Here is an 18,559-nt window from a genome sequence, read left to right on the forward strand (position 1 = left end):
AAAAATAGGCAATAGGCTGGGGGCGGTGGCTCACACCTGTAATCCCAGCACTTTGGGAGGCTGAGACTGGTGGATTACTTGAGGTCAGGAGTTCAAGACCATCCTGGCCAACATGGTGAAACCCCATCTCTACTAAAAACACAAAAATTTGCCGGGCGTGGTGGCATGCGCCTGTAATCCCAGCTAGCTGGGAGGTTGAAACAGGAGAATCGCTTAAACCCAGGAGGCGGAGGTTGCAGTGAGCCGAGATCGTGTCACTGCACTCCAGCCTGGGCAACAGAGCAAGCCTCCGTCTCAAAAAAACAAAAACAAAAACAAAAATGGGCAATAGACATTTCTTCAAAAAAAAGATATATATACAAATGGCCAATAAGAACATGAAAAGATGCTCAACAGCACTAATCTTAGGAAAATGCAAATCAAAACCAGTTACTACTTCACACCCACTAGGATAGCTATTATTAAGAAAATAGAAAATAAAAAGTGTTGGCACTCGGGAAGCTGAGGCAGGATAATCACTTGAACTCAGGAGATGGAGATTGCAGTAAGACGAGATTGCAGTGAGACGAGATCGCGCCATTGCACTTCAGTCTGGGCAACAAGAGCGAAACTCCGTCTCAAAAAAAAAAAAAAAAAGTGTTGGCAAGGATGCAGAGAAATTCTAACCCTTGTGCATTGCTGCTGGGACTATAAAATGGTGTGGTCACTGTGGAAAACAGTATGATGATTCCTTAAAAAATTAAAAACAGAATTACCATATGATTCAGCAATTCCATGCCTGGGTATATACCCAAAATGAAAGCAGGCACTGGAACAGATATTTATATACCACGTGCACACTGGGAACCATAGCCAAAAGACGCAAGCAACCCAAATGTTCAGTGGATAACTGGGTAAACAAAAGGTGATATATACATGCAATGGAACATTATTCAGCCTTAAAAAAAAAAAAGAGAGAAATTAGCCAGGCGTGGTGGCAGGCACCGGTAGTCCAGCTACTCGGGATGCTGAGGCAGGAGAATGGCATGAACTGGGGAGGTGGAGTTTGCAGTGAGCCGAGATCGGACCACCACACTCCAGCCTGGGCGACAGAGTGAGACTCTGTCTCAAAAAAAAGAAAGAAAGAAAATTCTGACACATGTTACAATATGGGTTGAACCTCTTGAAACTCAACAATTTAAAAAAATCCAATTTGAAAATGGGCCAAAGACACAGACATTTCACCAAAGAAGGTATACAGATGGAAAACGCACATGAAAAGATTTTTCAAGCTGGGCGAGGTGGCTCACGCTTGTAATCCCAGCATTTTGGGAGGCTGAGGCAGGTGGATCACTTGAGGTCAGGAGTTCAGGACCCGCCTGGCCAACATGGTGAAACCCTGTCTCTACTAAAAATACAAGAATTAGCCAGGCGTGGTGGCAGGTGCCTGTAATTCTAGCTACTCGGGAGGCTGAGGCAGGAAAATCGCTTGAACCTGGAAGGTGGAAGTTGTAATGAGCCATTATCATGCCACTGCATTCCAGCCTAGGCAACAGAGCAAGGCACTGTCAAAAAAAAAAGAAAGAAATAAAAAGATTTTCCAACATCATTACTGTGATGGTTAATATTAGGTGTCAGCTTGACTGGACTGAGGGATGCCTTGATGGCTGGTGAAGCATTGTTTCTGGGTGTGTCTGTGAGGGTGTTTACAGAAGAGACTAGCATGTGAGTCAGTGAATGAGGAGAGTAAGACCCACTCTGGGTGGGCACCATCCCCAATGCAGTCGGCTGCCAGAACAAAGCAGGCAGAAAGAGAAACAGAGCCAGCTTGCTGAGTTCCCCATCCCCTTCTAGTGAGGGATATTTTGCTTTTGCCCTCAGGCATCAAACTCCAGGTTCTTTGGTCTCTGGACTCCAGGACTCAGGCTAGCAGCCTCCCTGGGGGTCTCAGGCCTTTGGCCTCAGACTCTCAGCTTTCCTGGCTTTGAGGCTTTCCAACTTGGACGTGGTACCAGCTTTTCTCATTGGCTAGCTTGCAGATGACCTATTGTGGGATTTTGACTTTGTAATGGCATGAGCCAATTCTCCCTAATAAACTCCCTTTTATATATGCATGTATCTTATTGATTCTCTCTGGAGAACCCTGACTAATATAATTAGACATTAGAAAAATGTTAATCAAAACCACAATGAGATATCAGTAAAAACAGAAAGGCTAAAATAAAAAATGATATCATCAAATGCTGGTTAAGACACAGAGAAACCGGGTCTCTCATACATTGCTGGTGAGAATGTAAAAATATATAGCCATTATAGAAAATGCTGGCAATTTCTTATAAAAGTGAACATCCAACTATCATACAATCCAGTAATTGTACTCTCGGGGACTTAACTGACAGAAATGAAAACTTACGTTCACACAAAAACATATATACAAATGTTTATAGCAGCTTTTTTTTATAATACCCAAAACTAGAAATGACCCAAATGTTCCCCAATGGCTGAATGGTTAAACAAACTGTGGCACATCTACACCATGGACTACTATTCAGCAATGAAAAAAGGGCAAAATATTGATACTTCAACTTAAACGAACTTGACAAATTATGCTGAGTGACAAATGCCAATCCCAAAAGGTTACATACTATTTGATTCCATTTTGAGGCAGGGTATCATTCTGTCACCCAGGCTGGAGTGCAATGGCACAATCATAACTCACTGCAGCCTCAACCTCATAGGCTCAGGTGATCCTCCCACCTCAGCCTCCTGAGTAGCTAGGACTACGGTGTGCAACACCACGAACAGCTAATTTTTGTTTTTTTTGTAGAGACAAGGTTTCGCCATGTTGCCCAGGCTGGTCTTGAACTCCTGGGCTCAAGCGATCCAACTGCCTCAGCCTCACAAAGTGCTGAGATTACAGGAATGAGCCATTGCACCCAGCCCGCATAATCTTCTTTAAATGACCACAGAAAAAAAAAAAAAAAAAAAAAAAAGAACAAATTAGCAGTTACCAGGGAATAAGGAAAGAGGAAGGAGACTCTGGTTATAAAACACAGCACGAGAGATCCTAGTGGTGAAGAAACTCTTCTGTATCTCTAGTATGGTAACGATTATACAAATTTACATGTTATAATACTGCATAGAACTAAATACTAAATATATCACACACCCATACATGCACACACACAAATGAATATATGTAAAACTGGTGAAATGTGAACAAAATAGGTGGATTACAGCGATGTCAATGTCCTGGTTTTGATACTGCACTATAGTTATGCAAGATGTTACCACTGAGGTAAAATGGATGAACGAGTACATCTCTAACTTATTACTTTTTTTTTTCTTTTTTTTTGAGACGGAGTCTCGCTCTGTCGCCCAGGCTGGAGTGCAGTAGCATGATCTCGGCTCACTGCAAACTCTGCCTCCCAGGTTCAGGCCATTCTCCTGTCTCAGCCTCCCGAGTAGCAGGCACCCACCACCACGCCCGGCTAATTTTTTTTTTTTTTTTTTTTTTTTGTATTTTTAGTAGAGACGGGGTTTCACCGTGTTAGCCAGGATGGTCTCGATCTCCTGACCCTGTGATCCACCCACCTCGGCCTCCCAAAGTGCTGGGATTACAGGAGTGAGCCACTGCGCCCGGCCCATCTGTCTTATTTCTTAAAACTGCATATGAATCTACAATTACCTCAAAATAAAAAGATTTAAAAATTAGAGAAATGAATCAACATTTAGATAGAAAAGAATATAGGTGAGATACGGTCTATCGTTACACAAGTGTCTAATATGAACCCAGCTTAGCAAGTTATTCCTACAAAAAACACTTAAAAGAGGTGAGGGAGATCTCTAAGTCTTTCCCTTAGCTTGAGACAGATGTATTAGCGAAATTTTTAAAGTAAATGTTACAACAATGAACACACATTGAATACAGAAAATTTGCTGGAGTAACAGCTTATCCATAGGATATTCCATGGCTACCATGGTCATATGTAGGATCTTTCCACACTATAATAATCAGACATGCATTTAAATATGCTTTCCATCTTTCAACAGAGGTACAGTCAAAAAAGATAAAGGTCACTGACTAACAAAGAAAGAGGTAAAGTAAGGCAAGATTTTCTCTCCCACAGTGAAAGAAATTAAAAGAATGAGGACCTTATTTCTCAAGCAGCAGACATGCATTTAATCTGTTCCAAAATAATCCAAATCCATTTTTAAAGATGTAGAGTTACCCATGTATTAGTCAGTTTGGGCTGCTATGATGAAATACCAGAGTCTGGGTGGCTTAAACAACAGAAATTATTTTTTCACAGTTCTGCATGCTGGAAATGGAACTATCAAAGTGCTGGCAAGCTTGGTTTCTGGTCAGGCCTCTCTCCTTAGCTGACAAATGAAGGCCTCCTTACCATGTCCTCACATGACCTTTTCTCGATGCACTCATACTCCTGGTACCTCTTGTTATAAAGGTACCCATCCTATAGGATTCACCAGCCACCCTTATGACCTCATTTAACCTTAATTACCTCTTTTAAAGGCTGTATCTCCAAATTCAGTTACATTGGTGGTTAAGGCTTCAACCTATGACTATGGGGGGACGGGGGGAACTATTAAGTCCAAAATGCCAGTTACTGCCAGCCCTGAAGTACGTTAAGTTTTATCTGGGTGCATATCTGTGTGTACATTCTACGTAATGGAAAGGGGCAAGCCAAATAAAAAGCATAGTATTTACATTAAAATTCCAGCTCTATCACTCAGTTTCCTCAACAATGAGGATGATGCCCATTCTCACTATATCATTGTAAGGATTAAATAAGATAATCTATATAAAGTACCTGACATATAGCAAATGATTAGCAAATACTGAGCCTTTGCTTCTAGTCCTCTCTAAAATTTAAAAAAAATGAATTATAAATATTACTCAAATCTAAATATATGTGAAACATTATGAGAATTGGATTCTGTCCCAGTTCTACCACTACCTAGTTATATGAACTTAGCTAGGGTGTAGGGTGGAGTGAAGCAAGTCACTCTACCTAAGGCTACTTCTGTATCTAAGCAGAGAAGCTTCCCTCTGTAACTAAAACTCTATGTTACACATAACAACTTGACTACAATTTGAAACACAAATGTTACAAAAGTTAATCACACTTTCTCACTGTAATAATCCTAAACGAAAGAATGATACTGAAATTTCCTTCAAGAGAATTATGGTATGAAATTTCAGTATCATTCTTTCATTTACTTTCATTCTTTCACTCTTTGGCAACTATCCTCTGAATTTGAAAAATTTACCTGCACAACGTATCTGTAGACTACTTTTATCATCTTATTTCCCTACCAGTAATGCCTCATCTTCCAACTAGACTGTAGAATTGTATATTTCTTTTTGTCCCCCATACTGTTCATTATTTTACTCACTAAATCACATAACCGCTAAAACACCTAAAATCATCATACCCTAAATCCTGTAGAGATGTGACAAGACATACATAGTTATCAATAAGTTGTATCTAATAACAACAATTTTTAACGCAGCACAAAACTGAAATGTACTGCCAGTGATTTCAAGGTAACACAGAAATACCTGCATATTCAAACAATAACCAACATCCGTATTCAGTATTTTTGGTTTAAAATTAAGGTAATGGTAGCCAAAAAGCAACATCTATTGTGGAGAAATTTGACTCATTTAACGAAAGACAACTTAGCTTGCTGGGCCTGAAGGAAGAACTCATAAGTATTTGCCCTATCTCCCAGCCTGTCCCTCACTACTAGTATTCTATTATCTCGTATTACATGAAAATAAGTAATACACATGGCACTGTTACTTTGGTGCCCTGAGGAAAGCTCAACTTGCTGTATTCATGCTATTTTATAGTCCCCTCCCATATTTAATGCACACTGGGTTATGTGACCAGCACTCACCATTGGAACATTAGCAAGGATGAGGAACACAGAAGCTTGATAAATACCGGCACACCAGGGCTTGGAAAGGTCTTTCACGGAACTGCCATAGCTGCCATGCTATGAAGAAGGCCAAGCTGGCTGGGCACAGTGGCTCATGCCTGTAATCGCAGCACTTTGGGAGGCCGAGGTGGCAGATCACAAGGTCAGGAGTTCGAGACCAGCCTGGCCAACATGGTGAAACCCCATCTCCATGAAAAATACAAAAATTAGCTGGATGTGGTGGCATGCACCTGTAATGCCAGCTACTTGGGAGGCTGAGACAGGAGAAATGCTTGAACCCGGAAGGCGGAGGTTGCAGTGAGCCATACCACTGCACTCCAGCCTGGGCGACAGGGCAAGACTCCATCTCAGGGGGGAAAAAAAAAAAAAGAAGGCCAACCTTCTTCAAGTGGAGAGACGACATGGGTAGGAAGAGAGAGGGAAATATCCAGCTATCTACCAGCTGCTCCAGCCATCCCAGTTGAGGCACTAGATTTATGAATTAAGAAGCCACAGTGGACATTATAGCCAACAGATCACATGTGGAGAAGTCACCATAAAGCCATACAGAAATTTTAGAATCAAGGGCAAATACACAATTGTTTTAGCCACTATGTTTTGGAGTGCTTTATTATGCAGCAATAGATAACCAAAACAATACAAATAAACCAATTAGAACTGTTCCTGTTTGGCAGTAAGCAACAACAACAAAAAATGTCAGTGGTAACCACTGTTATAGTTAATAATCACTATAAAAAATCTTCTTCCCAAAAGGTACTTTTCTGGGTATTTAAGTGTTCTTAAAGGGACTCTGTTAATTTCACCAATGGCCAGTAAAGAGAGAGAAGTAAAGCAACCAGAAAGTCTACTCTTCGTTTTTCCTTTTCCCTTCCTAATTTATGGCTGTCCTTTTTAGCTTTGCCAGTAATGTTTGCCTGTTTTCCCCGGAGTGGCTAATCAATGATCCAGACCGATTCTAGCATTCAACTGTGCTCTGTACCTCAGTCACTACAGACATCACCGTCAACTTCCCTCCAGACCACAGGTAACTAAAAGTTCTGTAGACCAGACTCTTCACTAAGGGTGAAAAGTTTAAACTCATCTAATTCATAATTATGTTTTCCTGATAGAATCATTAAGCGAAGAGCATCAGAACCAATAACCTCTTGCTCAGACAATAAATTAAGTAGCAGGAAAAACATACCTGCTATTTTTCCTCAAAGAATTTACTGATCCTAATTACGCAAATTTCTTTTTCTTTTAACCCTCATGACCTTTGCTCATACTTCACTCGTGATATTTATCTTAACCTAGCCTGAATCACAGTAATTGGTTTACTTAATTTCCTACTAGATCTAATACTCCCTTTTCTCCCATTGAGAAAAGGGGCATTTTACTCTTGTAACCCTTGAAGCACCTACTATATTTCTCTGCTACTTATACAAATACAGTAAAAAATATGAGTTCTGGTCGTCAATCATTGTCCGTAACTAATCTTAGCAAGTCTCACCCCCATTTTTATTAAGAAACAATGGCTCACCCATATGTATAATGCAATCAGTGACAAAGTTAATGAATGCTACATGTTCTAACATTAACCTTCACCAATTATTTGACTTAAGAATGATTTTATTTTTGTAGAGACAGTAAAATGATTTTTTAAAAAAAGAAAGGTACTATTTACATTCCTTATTTTCTTTTCCTTAAAGTTTCAGACTTGAGAAGTCTGAATATTAGGTTCAGCATAAGATCCAGGCCAGATGCCAGGCAAATACCGCAATAGCAAAGGCAAAGCAGACCTGGTGGAGACTGCAAATGGAGACCTCAGTACCCACCTAAAAGGGTCAACCGCTACTCAGCTCTGGCAATCTAGTCTCAAGCAGGAATGGCCACCAGGTATAGCCAAGTCCTGTGGGTTTTCTAGAGATGCTAGAAGTTGAGACTTCTTAAATATGAAATCTTCCTATTGGCCGTGAGGTGGCTCACGCCTGTAATCCCAGCACTTTGGGAGGCCAAGGCAGGCGGATCACCTGAGGTTAGGAGTTCGAGACCAGCCTGGCCAACAGAGTGAAACCCCGCCTCTACTAAAAATACAAAAATTAGCCAGGCGTGGTGGTGTGTACCTGTAACCCCGGCTACTGGGGAGGCAGAGGCAGGAGAATCGCCTGAATCCGGGAGGCGGAGCTTGCAGTGAGCCAAGATCACACTACTGCACACCACCCTGGGTAACAGAGCAAGACTCCATCTCAAAAAAAAAAAAAAGAAAACGAAAAAGAAAAGAAATCTCTATTCTTAAATGGTGACAATTATCAAATATTCCAAATACTCTAAGGGCAAGCAGTATATATCTGTGGGTTGGATTCTCACCAATGGCCACTTGCTACTGCAGACTCACAGTTAAAAATCTCTACATATAATTGATGGTGCACTACACAAACAATATACCTTTACCACCACTGCCCCTCACCCTGCAGAAGAAAAAAAATGAGAAGCATGAAAAGAAACTCCAAAAAATTATGGAGTACTAGTGACAAACTTCTTTAATTTAACCTTTTCTCTCTCGAAAAAGAAATCTGTTAAGAGTTTTAGATTTAGAAACTTTTATAGTAGAAAAATAGAGAGGAAGAATTTTTTTTATTTTTATAATTTTCTCAAAACTTTCAAAAAAGAAAATATTCAAATAAATAGTACAAATCACGTAAACATTTCCAGCCTCAACCAAACTAATGAAAATGCTCAGTAATAAAAATGAGACTAATGATTCACCACGTACACAGAAAAACAAGGTACAAAATACTAATTAATAGTGTTAATTTATTTGCACTGGTGTATCTACATATTGTCATTTGACTCTTTTGTGATCAACAGCACAAAACTCGGAACAAAGTTGAACTAACTTCCTGACCATGGAACACTCAAGTAACAAGCCACTTGTGGACTCAATCCTGTGACCTAAACCCCCTTAATACCATGCTATCCATAACTAAGGGGACCAGTTACTCATAGTCAGTATTTAGTCCAACATTTCTTCAATACTTTTACAAAAGATAAATATTATTTGAAAATGTCTTTAAGGCTTTTCCTTCCACTTAAAAATATGAATATCTACATTCAGGAATAGGAATTTATAGAGAACACTTGAATTTCACCTCTAAAATTGCTTAACCTACTGCTAGAAGCCCTTATAAAGTTAAAATAAAATTCTTAATATAATTAATCGTGGTAGGCTTGATTTGGAGTTCAAAACATTCCGTAAAATAGTCATTTAACAAGGGAGATTCTCTAACCAAAAGAATTAGTAGACAATTTAGTGATAGTAAAATATTACAGTTATGGGCACAGGGGACTATGTATTTATCGAACACTTACTATGCCCAAGTACTGTGATGAATACATCAAGGTATTCATTAAATCTTAAAAAAAAAAAAACAATCATATGAGGAAGGTACCATTCCTATCCCCATTTTACGGATGGGGAAACTGACCTTTCCAAGAATACCCAGCTAGTAAGTGGCAGAGTCAGGATTCCAACCCAAATCTTGTCTAACTTCAGAATCTGCACGCTTAACCACTACACTGCATTGCCTCCAGTGACTCTGGGTTGATAACTAAGATGAAATAAGAAGGAAATTTGTACTTCTCAGTGGCAAATTTTAAAAACATATTATAAATGGAGGGTATTTTTTAGAACATGAACAAGTTTCATATACATAGTCATACAATTTTTATTTCCAAATACATGTAGTAATGGTGAAAATCCCACACAACGAATTTCTCACAATTTTTCATAAGTACTCAATCATGGTGTTTTTTTTTTTTTTTTAGACAGGGTTTCGTTCTTGCTGCCCAGGCTAGAATGCAACGGCAGATCTCGGCTCACTGCAACCGCCCCCTCCCTGGTTCAAGCAATTCTGCCTCAACCTCCTGAGTAGCTGGGATTACAGGCGCCCGCCAACACGACTGGCTAATTTTTTTTTTTAGTAGAGACGGGGTTTCACCGTGTTGGCCAAGCTAGTCTCGAACTCTGACCTCAGGTGATCCACTCGCCTTGGCCTCCCAAATTGCTGGGATTAGAGGCGTGAAGCACCACCCCCAGCCCAATCGTGTTTATTACTAAAAATTTAATGGGAACACCCTGTATTTTCCCCTCAATTTTGCTGTGAACCTAAAACTACTCTAAAAAACAGTCTATTGGGCCAGGCGCGGTGGTTCACACCTGTAATCCCAGCACTTCGGGAGGCAGGTGGATCACCTGAGGTCAGAGTTCGAGACCAGCCTGGCCAACATGGCAAAACCCTGTCTCTACTAAAAATATGAAAATTAGCCAGGCCTGGTGGCAGGCACCTGTAATCCTAGGTACTCAGGAGGCTGAGGCAGGAGAATCGCTTGAACCTGAAGGCGGGGAGGGGCGGGGCGGAGCTTGCAGTGAGCCGAAAACACGCCACTTCACTCCAGCCTGGGCGAAACAGCGAAACTCCATCTCTCAAAAAAAAAAAAACAAAAAAAAAGAAGTCTACTAAAAACAGTTTTTTTTAACTACAATATCCTAAATATACCTAATTTAGTTATAAACTAGCATAAGACTAGATTCTTTCAGTATGAAAAGTCGCATTGTTTTTCATAATCATTGTACCAAGCATGCTATCAGCATTTAATAAAAATTGAACTATTTTTTTCAAAAGCAGTGCTGCAATATTGTTTTTTTGTTTGTTTGTTTGTTTTGAGACGGAGTTAAGCTCTTATTGCCCAGGCTGGAGTGCAATGGCAGGATCTCGGCTCACTGCAACCTTCGCCTCCCGGGTTCAAGCGATTCCCCTGCCTCAGCCTCCTAAGAAGCTGGGATTACAGGCACCTGCCACCACGCCAGGCTAATTTCGTATTTTTAGTAGAGACGGGGTTTCTCCATCTCGGTCAGGCTGGTCTCAAACTCCGGACTTCAGGTGATCCACCCGCCTCGGCCTCCCGAAGTGCTGGGATTACAGGCGTGAGCCACCGCGCCCAGCAAAATTGGAATTAACACTCCCAGAATACTCCCAGGGACTCTGCATTACAAAGACATTAAAATATGAACCAAACTCTGACGAAAGACTTGAATCCTTTATTGAGGAATATAAAAAGTGGAATACTACATCCCGTTGGCTGGCATAAATATGACTAACTTTACTTTTCCCCTTTAAGTATCAAAAGATGTAGCCTTAAGTCAAAAATGGATTAGGGTAACAGAATCTTTTCCTAATTAGTTTCAGAACTTTCTAAATGCTCCAAAGAAGCTTATCCAAAAAAAAAAAAAAAAAAAAAAAAAAGGCCGGGCACCGTGGCTTACGCCTGTAATCCCACCACTTTGGGAGGCTGAGGCCTGCGGATCACCTGAGGTCAGGAGTTCGACATCAGTTTGGCCATATGGCGAAATTTCGTCTCTATTAAAAATACAAAAATTAGCCAGACATGGTGGCATGCGCCTGTAATCCCAGCTACTAGGGAGGCTGAAGCAGGAGAATCTCTTGAACCCGGGAGGCAGAGGTTGCAGTGAGCCGAGATCACGCCACTGCACTCCAGCCTGGGCAACAAGGCGAGACTCCATCTCTGGGGTGGGGGGAAGGAAAAAAAAAAAAAAAAAACCTCTGAATTGTCCAGAGTGACTGTCAACATATGAACCAAATCTTTTTTTCTTGATATTCAACAAAGTTGTCAAAATTCTTTTTTTTTTTTTGAGACAGAGTCTCGCTCTGTCACCCAGGCTGGAGTGCAGCGGCACGATCTCGGCTCACTGCAACCTCCGCCTCCTGGGTTCAAGCGATTCTTCTGCCTCAGCCTCCCAAGTAGCTAGGATTATAGGCGCGTGCCACCGCGTCCGGCTTATTTTTGTATTTTTAGTAGAGACAGGGTTTCACCAGGTTGGCCAGGTTGGTCTCGAACTCCTGACCTCAGGTGATCCGCCCACCTCAGCCTCTCAAAGTGCTGGGATTACAGGTGTGAGCCACTGCGCCCGGCCGGTTGTTAAAATTCTAAGGGTCAATTAAGAGTTATATGAGAAATCTATAACAAGTTTTGCCTAATAACACTTCCCATCTCAACATTTTCATCAAGGTCCACCTTTAAGAATAAACACCTAAGTTCAATTAAGACAAGTGAGGAGGAGGTATTAACTTACATTTAAAAAAAGTCATTGTCCTGTATATTCTACAGACTGTAAAACTTAATTTTTAAATAGAATACTATACTGGCCACCAACAAAAAATGTTTAAGGGAAGCTCTATTGATTTTGTTTTGCCTCACTGTTGTACTTCCGAAGTCTCGACTATAAAAGCAGTGCGTTAATATTAAGTGGCAAGCCTATGGAAGAAGATACATTGTTGGAATATAGGCTCTTAATCACACCTATAATACACAGGATTCCTTTCCTTTCTCTCTGACCCAAGTTCTCATTAAGTGACCCAAAGACTCTTCTGCATCACTATGCTTTCTCTAATCAGAAGCTGGGCTGTGCACTGAAATAAAAACATTCTAACCAATACATTTTTCAAATTATTACTATAGAACTCGTTTAAACACCTGTATTCAAAGCTTCTCACTAATCATCTAGCTTTATCAAGTAACACACACAAGTTAATATACACTATGACTGCCTTGGTAGCGCAGTTTGACTAAATTCTGGGACACCACCTCAACTTGGAAGGGACAGAACTATATCCGGTTCTCATTAGATACACATTTTCTCATGCTTTCCATCTTAAAGACTTTACACTTTCCCAGAGGAGCAATAAATGTAGGAAGACGCCAGGTAGTATGCCTGTAAGGAAGATAAGTGATCAGATTAAATTCCTACCCAAGAAATCTGAAACTTCAAAAACTTTTCCTAACAAACCACAGATGAAAAGGACAAAGTATGATTTACCCCTTCATTTCCACTTCTTTTCTGGAGCCAGCTTCCCAAATTCCTGAACAGCAGTCTTAACTTACTGGTTAGTTGGAGGAGCGGTCAACGGTATGGCCACCTCTTCCTCCTCGTATTCTGGTCCATCCAGAGAGTCACCTTCGTCCACTGTCCCCAGGCCCGCCCCCAAAGGGGGCAGGTAAGGGGGAGGGGGCAGAGGGGGAAAACCGCCGCCTGGCCCGAGAGTCTCAGCAGGCAACGAAGTGGGCAGTTTGGTGAGAGCCATGTCTCCACTAGGTCCAGCAACAGCAGCACCGGCCACGCCAGCAGCAGCACCAGCTACGCCACCAGCAGTACCTCCCCCTGTCAGTCCGGCTCCCCCCAGTGCCCCTGCCACAGACCCGGCTCCTAGGAACCCTGACCCCAAAGCGGCTCCGCCACCCAGAGTTCCAGCCACTCCGGTCTCCACCAGCCCAGGATAGGGGGCGGCTGCCACAGGCAGAGCCGCGGGTATCTTCACCCGACACACTGCGGGATAGGCACTGGAGCCCGCTGCCGCGCCGCCTCCTCCAGCTCCGGCTGTTACCGGGCCGCCCTCCTCACTGCCGGCCTCGGCCGCCATCATGTTGAAGCCCGCTCTACTCTGCCCTACCCTGCCCGCCCGGGAGCCCCAGGGGCCACCAGGCCCGGGCTCCGAGCAGCCGCACCCAGACGCGTCTCCCCTTCAGCTCCCCAGGCTGAGGAAACAACAACAAAAGGAGAGAGCTCGCCGCCGCGCCCCCTCCTAGGGCCACAGCCCAGGCTCCGGAGCTGCCTGGGTTACGGGAAGCCAAGTGGGCAAAAAACCCAACGCCTGCACAAACGCCACCCAAACCTCACCGCACACACCCACACTCACGCACACAAACACATGTACAGAAGCGAAAACTTCCTCGCTGCACTAAAGAGGAAAGGAAGCACAGGGAAAGAGGCTGAGGCTGCTACCGCTCCTTCAGCCGCCACCACCGCTTCTTCACCACCCCAGTTCCGGCCACCCACACCGCAGCCACTGCCGGTGCCGCTGCTGAGGCTGGGGCCACTGCAGCCGCTTCATCCTCCACCAGGCAGATGAGAGGGGTGGGGGGGCAAGAGAAAGGGGGGCGGGGTAACGAGGAAATCGACTGAACTGCTCACTACCCGGAGCTCTCAGTGAGTGAAACGGGAGAGAGAGAAAGGAAGGCGGGGCAGGGGAGGAGGGACGGAGGGAAGGAAGGGCGGAGAAGGGAGAGGGCAGCTTGTGCGCAGGCGCGTTGCCGGAGCGGGGGCGGGGGGCCGGGCCGGGAGGAAAAGGAAGAGTCCAGAGGGAAGGAAGCGGCGGGGACGCGCGGTGCGTGGTCGCGCTTGCTGTCCTCCTCCGGTTCCAAGCGTGTGGCGGCGCGGCCGCATCTCCTGTTGGCGTGGCCGGCGGCGCGCGCCTGTCTCCCGGGGCTTTGTTTGATGGGCGGGAGAAGAGGGAAGGGTACCTGAGCACGCGGGTGCTTGGCGCTGTTAAAGCCGGAGAGACCAGAGGGGGACCAGGAGGCGGTGGAGAGGAAGGAGGGGGAAAGGGAAAGGAAAATGCCCAGAAACTAGTTCCGTACTTCCTGACCAGTGGAAAAAACAGCCTTAACCAGCAGCGCAGAAACCAGGCAGGGGTCAGGTAGCTTTGAAGATCGGGGCAGTACTATTAATGTTTTCTTTTTCGTTGCATGCTATAAATCACTATGACTATCTCACACACACACAGTTAAAATAGATTCTGAAACTCCAAAACGAAATAAAGGGCACCATATGAGAAGGGTGAAGAATTTGAGTATAAATAGTGTTATGAAGTAAGATTTCTACCAGTATTTGCATACGTTTTTCTTTATCAACTGTCTCATATACTTACCTATGCCATTATAAGTCTGTTGGATACTGATGAAGAGGAGGAGGTGCCACAGAAAACACTAATCAATGCACTTTTGTCCTCGTTTGTGTGCAAAAGACTGCAGGACGTGATCCACAATGCAAGCACCTTCAACAAGTCAAATGTCAAGAATGTCCCAGAATGCTAGTTATAATTATATATCGTTTCAAAAGTAGCAATAAACTGAAAACTCATTTTTAATACAATTAAGGAGAAGGGTGTTATTTTGTCTTTTACACTAAAATGTATACAAACTATGCATTCATGTAGAGGGAGCTTCCCATGGTTTGAAATTAACAATATTGTTAAATTCTCCCAGGAGTGATCCCACATTAAATACCATTGGATATTGATCTTTGAGATCAGTATTTTCTGTGCTAAGGATGATCAAACCAACACTCAGGATGGCAAGTGGCTGTGATAGAAACCCAGGAAAAAGAGAAAAGACCACTAAAAGACGTGACAAGATACAGGCAATGCATTGCCTTTGTAAGTTTGCACAGGCCTATTTACCTAGTCAATGACAACAATCCAACTTGATTAGGAGTAGTCCTGGGGCCTCCATTACGCTTATCTCTTAGCAGTGTGCTACCTGGGAGAAGGAAGATGGACCAGTCACAGGAGCTAGAGTTCTCAAAGTGAATTCAGGCCAGCAACATCCTAGGAATTCAGAAATGCCACCTCAGACCTTCTGAATCAGAAAATATGCAGCGATCCATTTTAACAAACCCTCCAAGTGATTGTTTGCACACTTAAGTTTGAGAACCACTATATCAATGTATAGTATACTAATCAAGAAGGAGGTATGCAATACCTAAAAACGGTTCTGAAAGAAATAATAAATGTCATTCATTAGGTGGGTAGGTAAAATAGGTGGGTTTTGAGTTGCTAAGCTCTGTGCTGTTCTAGAAATGAGAATGGAGTAGTTCCATAATACTTAATAATGAAGTACTACTTATGGTGGCCTCCCTGAGAACAGTTTTCTTTTAAACTTAGACCCTCAGTTAGACAAGACTATCAAAATACCTACACTACTTACTGTCTGCTGTGTGAACACCAAGTGCAGCAATCCCAACAAATCTTAATATAGCCTGTGCTTGAAAACCTCCAGTGTGTTAGCATCCCAATCCTCCAACATTCCTGTCCCAGTCACCACTGTCAGCCCTTGAATGCAGGACATTGAACTGGCAGGTTATCACCGGCTCTTGGTTATCACTGATTTCTAAATGTTCACACACCCTCTGTATGTTGCCTGGGAGTCCAGGTGAGGCTCACTACTCTTACTGCCGAATTACCTCCTCCTTTTTGACAATTCTTTAGCACTTGTAAAGGTCAATATTTAATGCAGTCTAACACCTATCAAACGCTCAATAAAATGTTTTCTAGACTTTTAGGTGTATGTACCTACAAAACTGTACTGCAAATACAACCTGTGGTCTATTCTACTGCCTAGCCCAGTCCTAGGCAACCTCAGTATGCTACTTTGAACAGATCTTCATCCTTTTAACAAATACCAAATTTGATCAGCTCCCATCTTTGGAAATCAATTTCTTAACCAGTAGGAAATAACTACTATGTCTATTTGTAAATCAGCCTTATACCAATATCTTACCTAGTTTATGTTTAGCCTTAGAGTTAGCCCTGTTCTTTTCCTCCAAAGAAATTGCCACATATTTTTATGAGGTATTTTCAGATATTTAATATATTCCTATTATTGGATAGATCTAGGCTCTAATCTTTACTATTGCTTGTGCACTTTCTGAATCTCAAATACGTTGTATATCTTTATTTTCATTTTTTCCAAAAGGATTTAATGTTTCTACTTAATTTTTGTCCATTGCCTTTCTTTTCTACCCACCTTAACTTTCTGCCCAGTTAACAAAGGGAAGTAAACTATCTTAATTAAATTCACAGATATTAAACAGGGAGGTATTGAAAAACAGAATAGTACACAAAAGAAAGAAAATTCAAAATACATTTTACCTTTAGTAAAATAAGCTATTATATCTGTGATTTTAGAAAAGTTACTCTGGATTTTGAAACATAGTATTTAATGAAGACTAAATAATAAAAAGTGCTGGACAAAAACTTGTGTATGAAAAGAAACTGAAAATTTAAGAAATGAAGTTGGCTCATTCTGGTTTCATTGGCAACTGAAATATGAATGTGGCCGGGTGCGGTGGCTCGCGCCTGTAATCCTAGCACTTTGGAAGGCCGAGGCGGGCAGATCACGAGGTCAGGAGATCGAGACAATCCTGGCTAACACTCCAGCCTGGGTGACAGAGCGAGACTCTGTCTCAAAAAAAAAAAAAAAAAGAAATATGAATGTACTACGTTCCAAAATATTTTATAGTTTTGATATCTTGAGTATGTGGAAAGGTAATTCTAACTCAGTAACATAACTGTAATTTTAGAGGACCTTAGAGCATAGGTAAGAATAGTTTCTGATGGGAGGACTAACCAAGAAGTAATAAAGAGCTTACTGCTGTGTTTGAAGAATGCCAAATTGTGTTCCATGCCCTAGTACATATTGAGTTACACAAATAGCCTTCCAAATTTACCTAAATAGTATCAAAAGGTTTCATTGACCCAATAATTTTGAAAGAAAGCCTTTACTTCTAACCCTAATGTCCCCACTGCATTTATTGACTTTATCTTAAAACCCTCCAGAGCACAAATTTTTTTATTAGAAAGATCTTATGAGAAAATAACATCGAGGAGATACAGGTTAAAGGAAATACTTTGATGAAAAGGCAAATAACTCTGCAGATATTACAATATGTGGTATAATAACTAAGATTTATGAAAATTGTAAATACCATAGAGAAATTGAAGAACTGTGTGATGATCTCTGAGGCTGTAAAATAAATTCCAAGGTAAATTATCCAGAGCTCTCTCAAAACATTCAAACCAATATATGAGTAAAGAAGATTAGAACAGTTAGATCTAAATATCTCTTCTCTTAAAATATAAAATAATAGAAAAATATATTTATTTTTTGTTATTTACTTTATTCCTATTTTGTCTTTATATTGCAGATACTTCATTATTTTTTGTCAGAACCTTTCCTCCTTCATGATTTCTAGTCTCTTTTTCTTTACCTATTATTTTACTCTGACCAGGCACATTTATGTATTTTCCTTTCTTTGCCTGGCTCCTATATATGATAGTACCTCATGGTAGAAGTAAAGGAGAAAAGGGAATGGAATGGTTTCAAGGCAAAGAATGTGGGAGAGTCGGGTGGGTAGGACTTTGCCATATTTCCCTCATTATTACACTCCCATTTTTCACAGATAATATTTTTTGAATATGCCAGCAACAATTTAAATAGCACCTGAAGCACAGTCATGAAATCCAACTAAGCTTTGGTCTTTTCACCTCAAGAATCCTGCAAAGTCTCTAATTCAAGTTACATTCTTTGGTCTACCTGAGAGTCTTCCAGGAACGCGTTCACTTGCAAATTCAGTTAGTATGGCAATACACACCGCTCTTTAAAGTAACTATACAATGAAAGGGCTAAGTGGAGCCTTGAGTCAGATAATTATCATAAATAAGGTGAGAGCTTTAACTACTGCAAATGCACTGTAAGTAGTGTAACTTTACTCAACTAAAAACAGCTTTCTATTTCTAACTATAATTATTTCTCAATCCGCGTGCTCTTTTGAAGACTTTTCAACTTCACTTGTTATCTTACTAGAACTCTTATTTTTCAACTTCCTATTCACTGTTTATCTAATTGTTTTTAAAAAGCAATGAAATATGACATGTAAATATAATGGTATGTATCAGTGATGTTCAGACTTCTGGGTTTCATGGACTACTAAAGTTTCCAC

At 41.6% G+C, this 18,559-nt stretch overlaps 1 protein-coding gene across 4 annotated transcripts in view; it reads right to left on the reverse strand.

The window, feature by feature from the left end:
• The window catches only part of RASA1 (RAS p21 protein activator 1), a 127,675-nt gene extending 110,331 nt beyond the window's left edge, over positions 1-17,344 (reverse strand). For 2 of the 4 annotated variants that reach the window (XM_057302263.2, XM_063604407.1), the window contains exon 1: positions 12,821-14,045. In XM_057302263.2, the coding sequence (XP_057158246.1) occupies positions 12,821-12,828 (8 nt within the window). In that variant the 5' untranslated portion in view covers positions 12,829-14,045. Of the gene's footprint in view, positions 1-12,820 lie in introns of all 4 variants that reach the window. The other 2 variants (XM_055112233.2, XM_003822786.8) reach the window with 2 other exon arrangements.
• Positions 17,345-18,559: the final 1,215 nt, after the last annotated feature.

This window comes from Pan paniscus, chromosome 4 (assembly GCF_029289425.2).
Source record: "Pan paniscus chromosome 4, NHGRI_mPanPan1-v2.0_pri, whole genome shotgun sequence".
Taxonomy (NCBI): domain Eukaryota; kingdom Metazoa; phylum Chordata; class Mammalia; order Primates; family Hominidae; genus Pan; species Pan paniscus.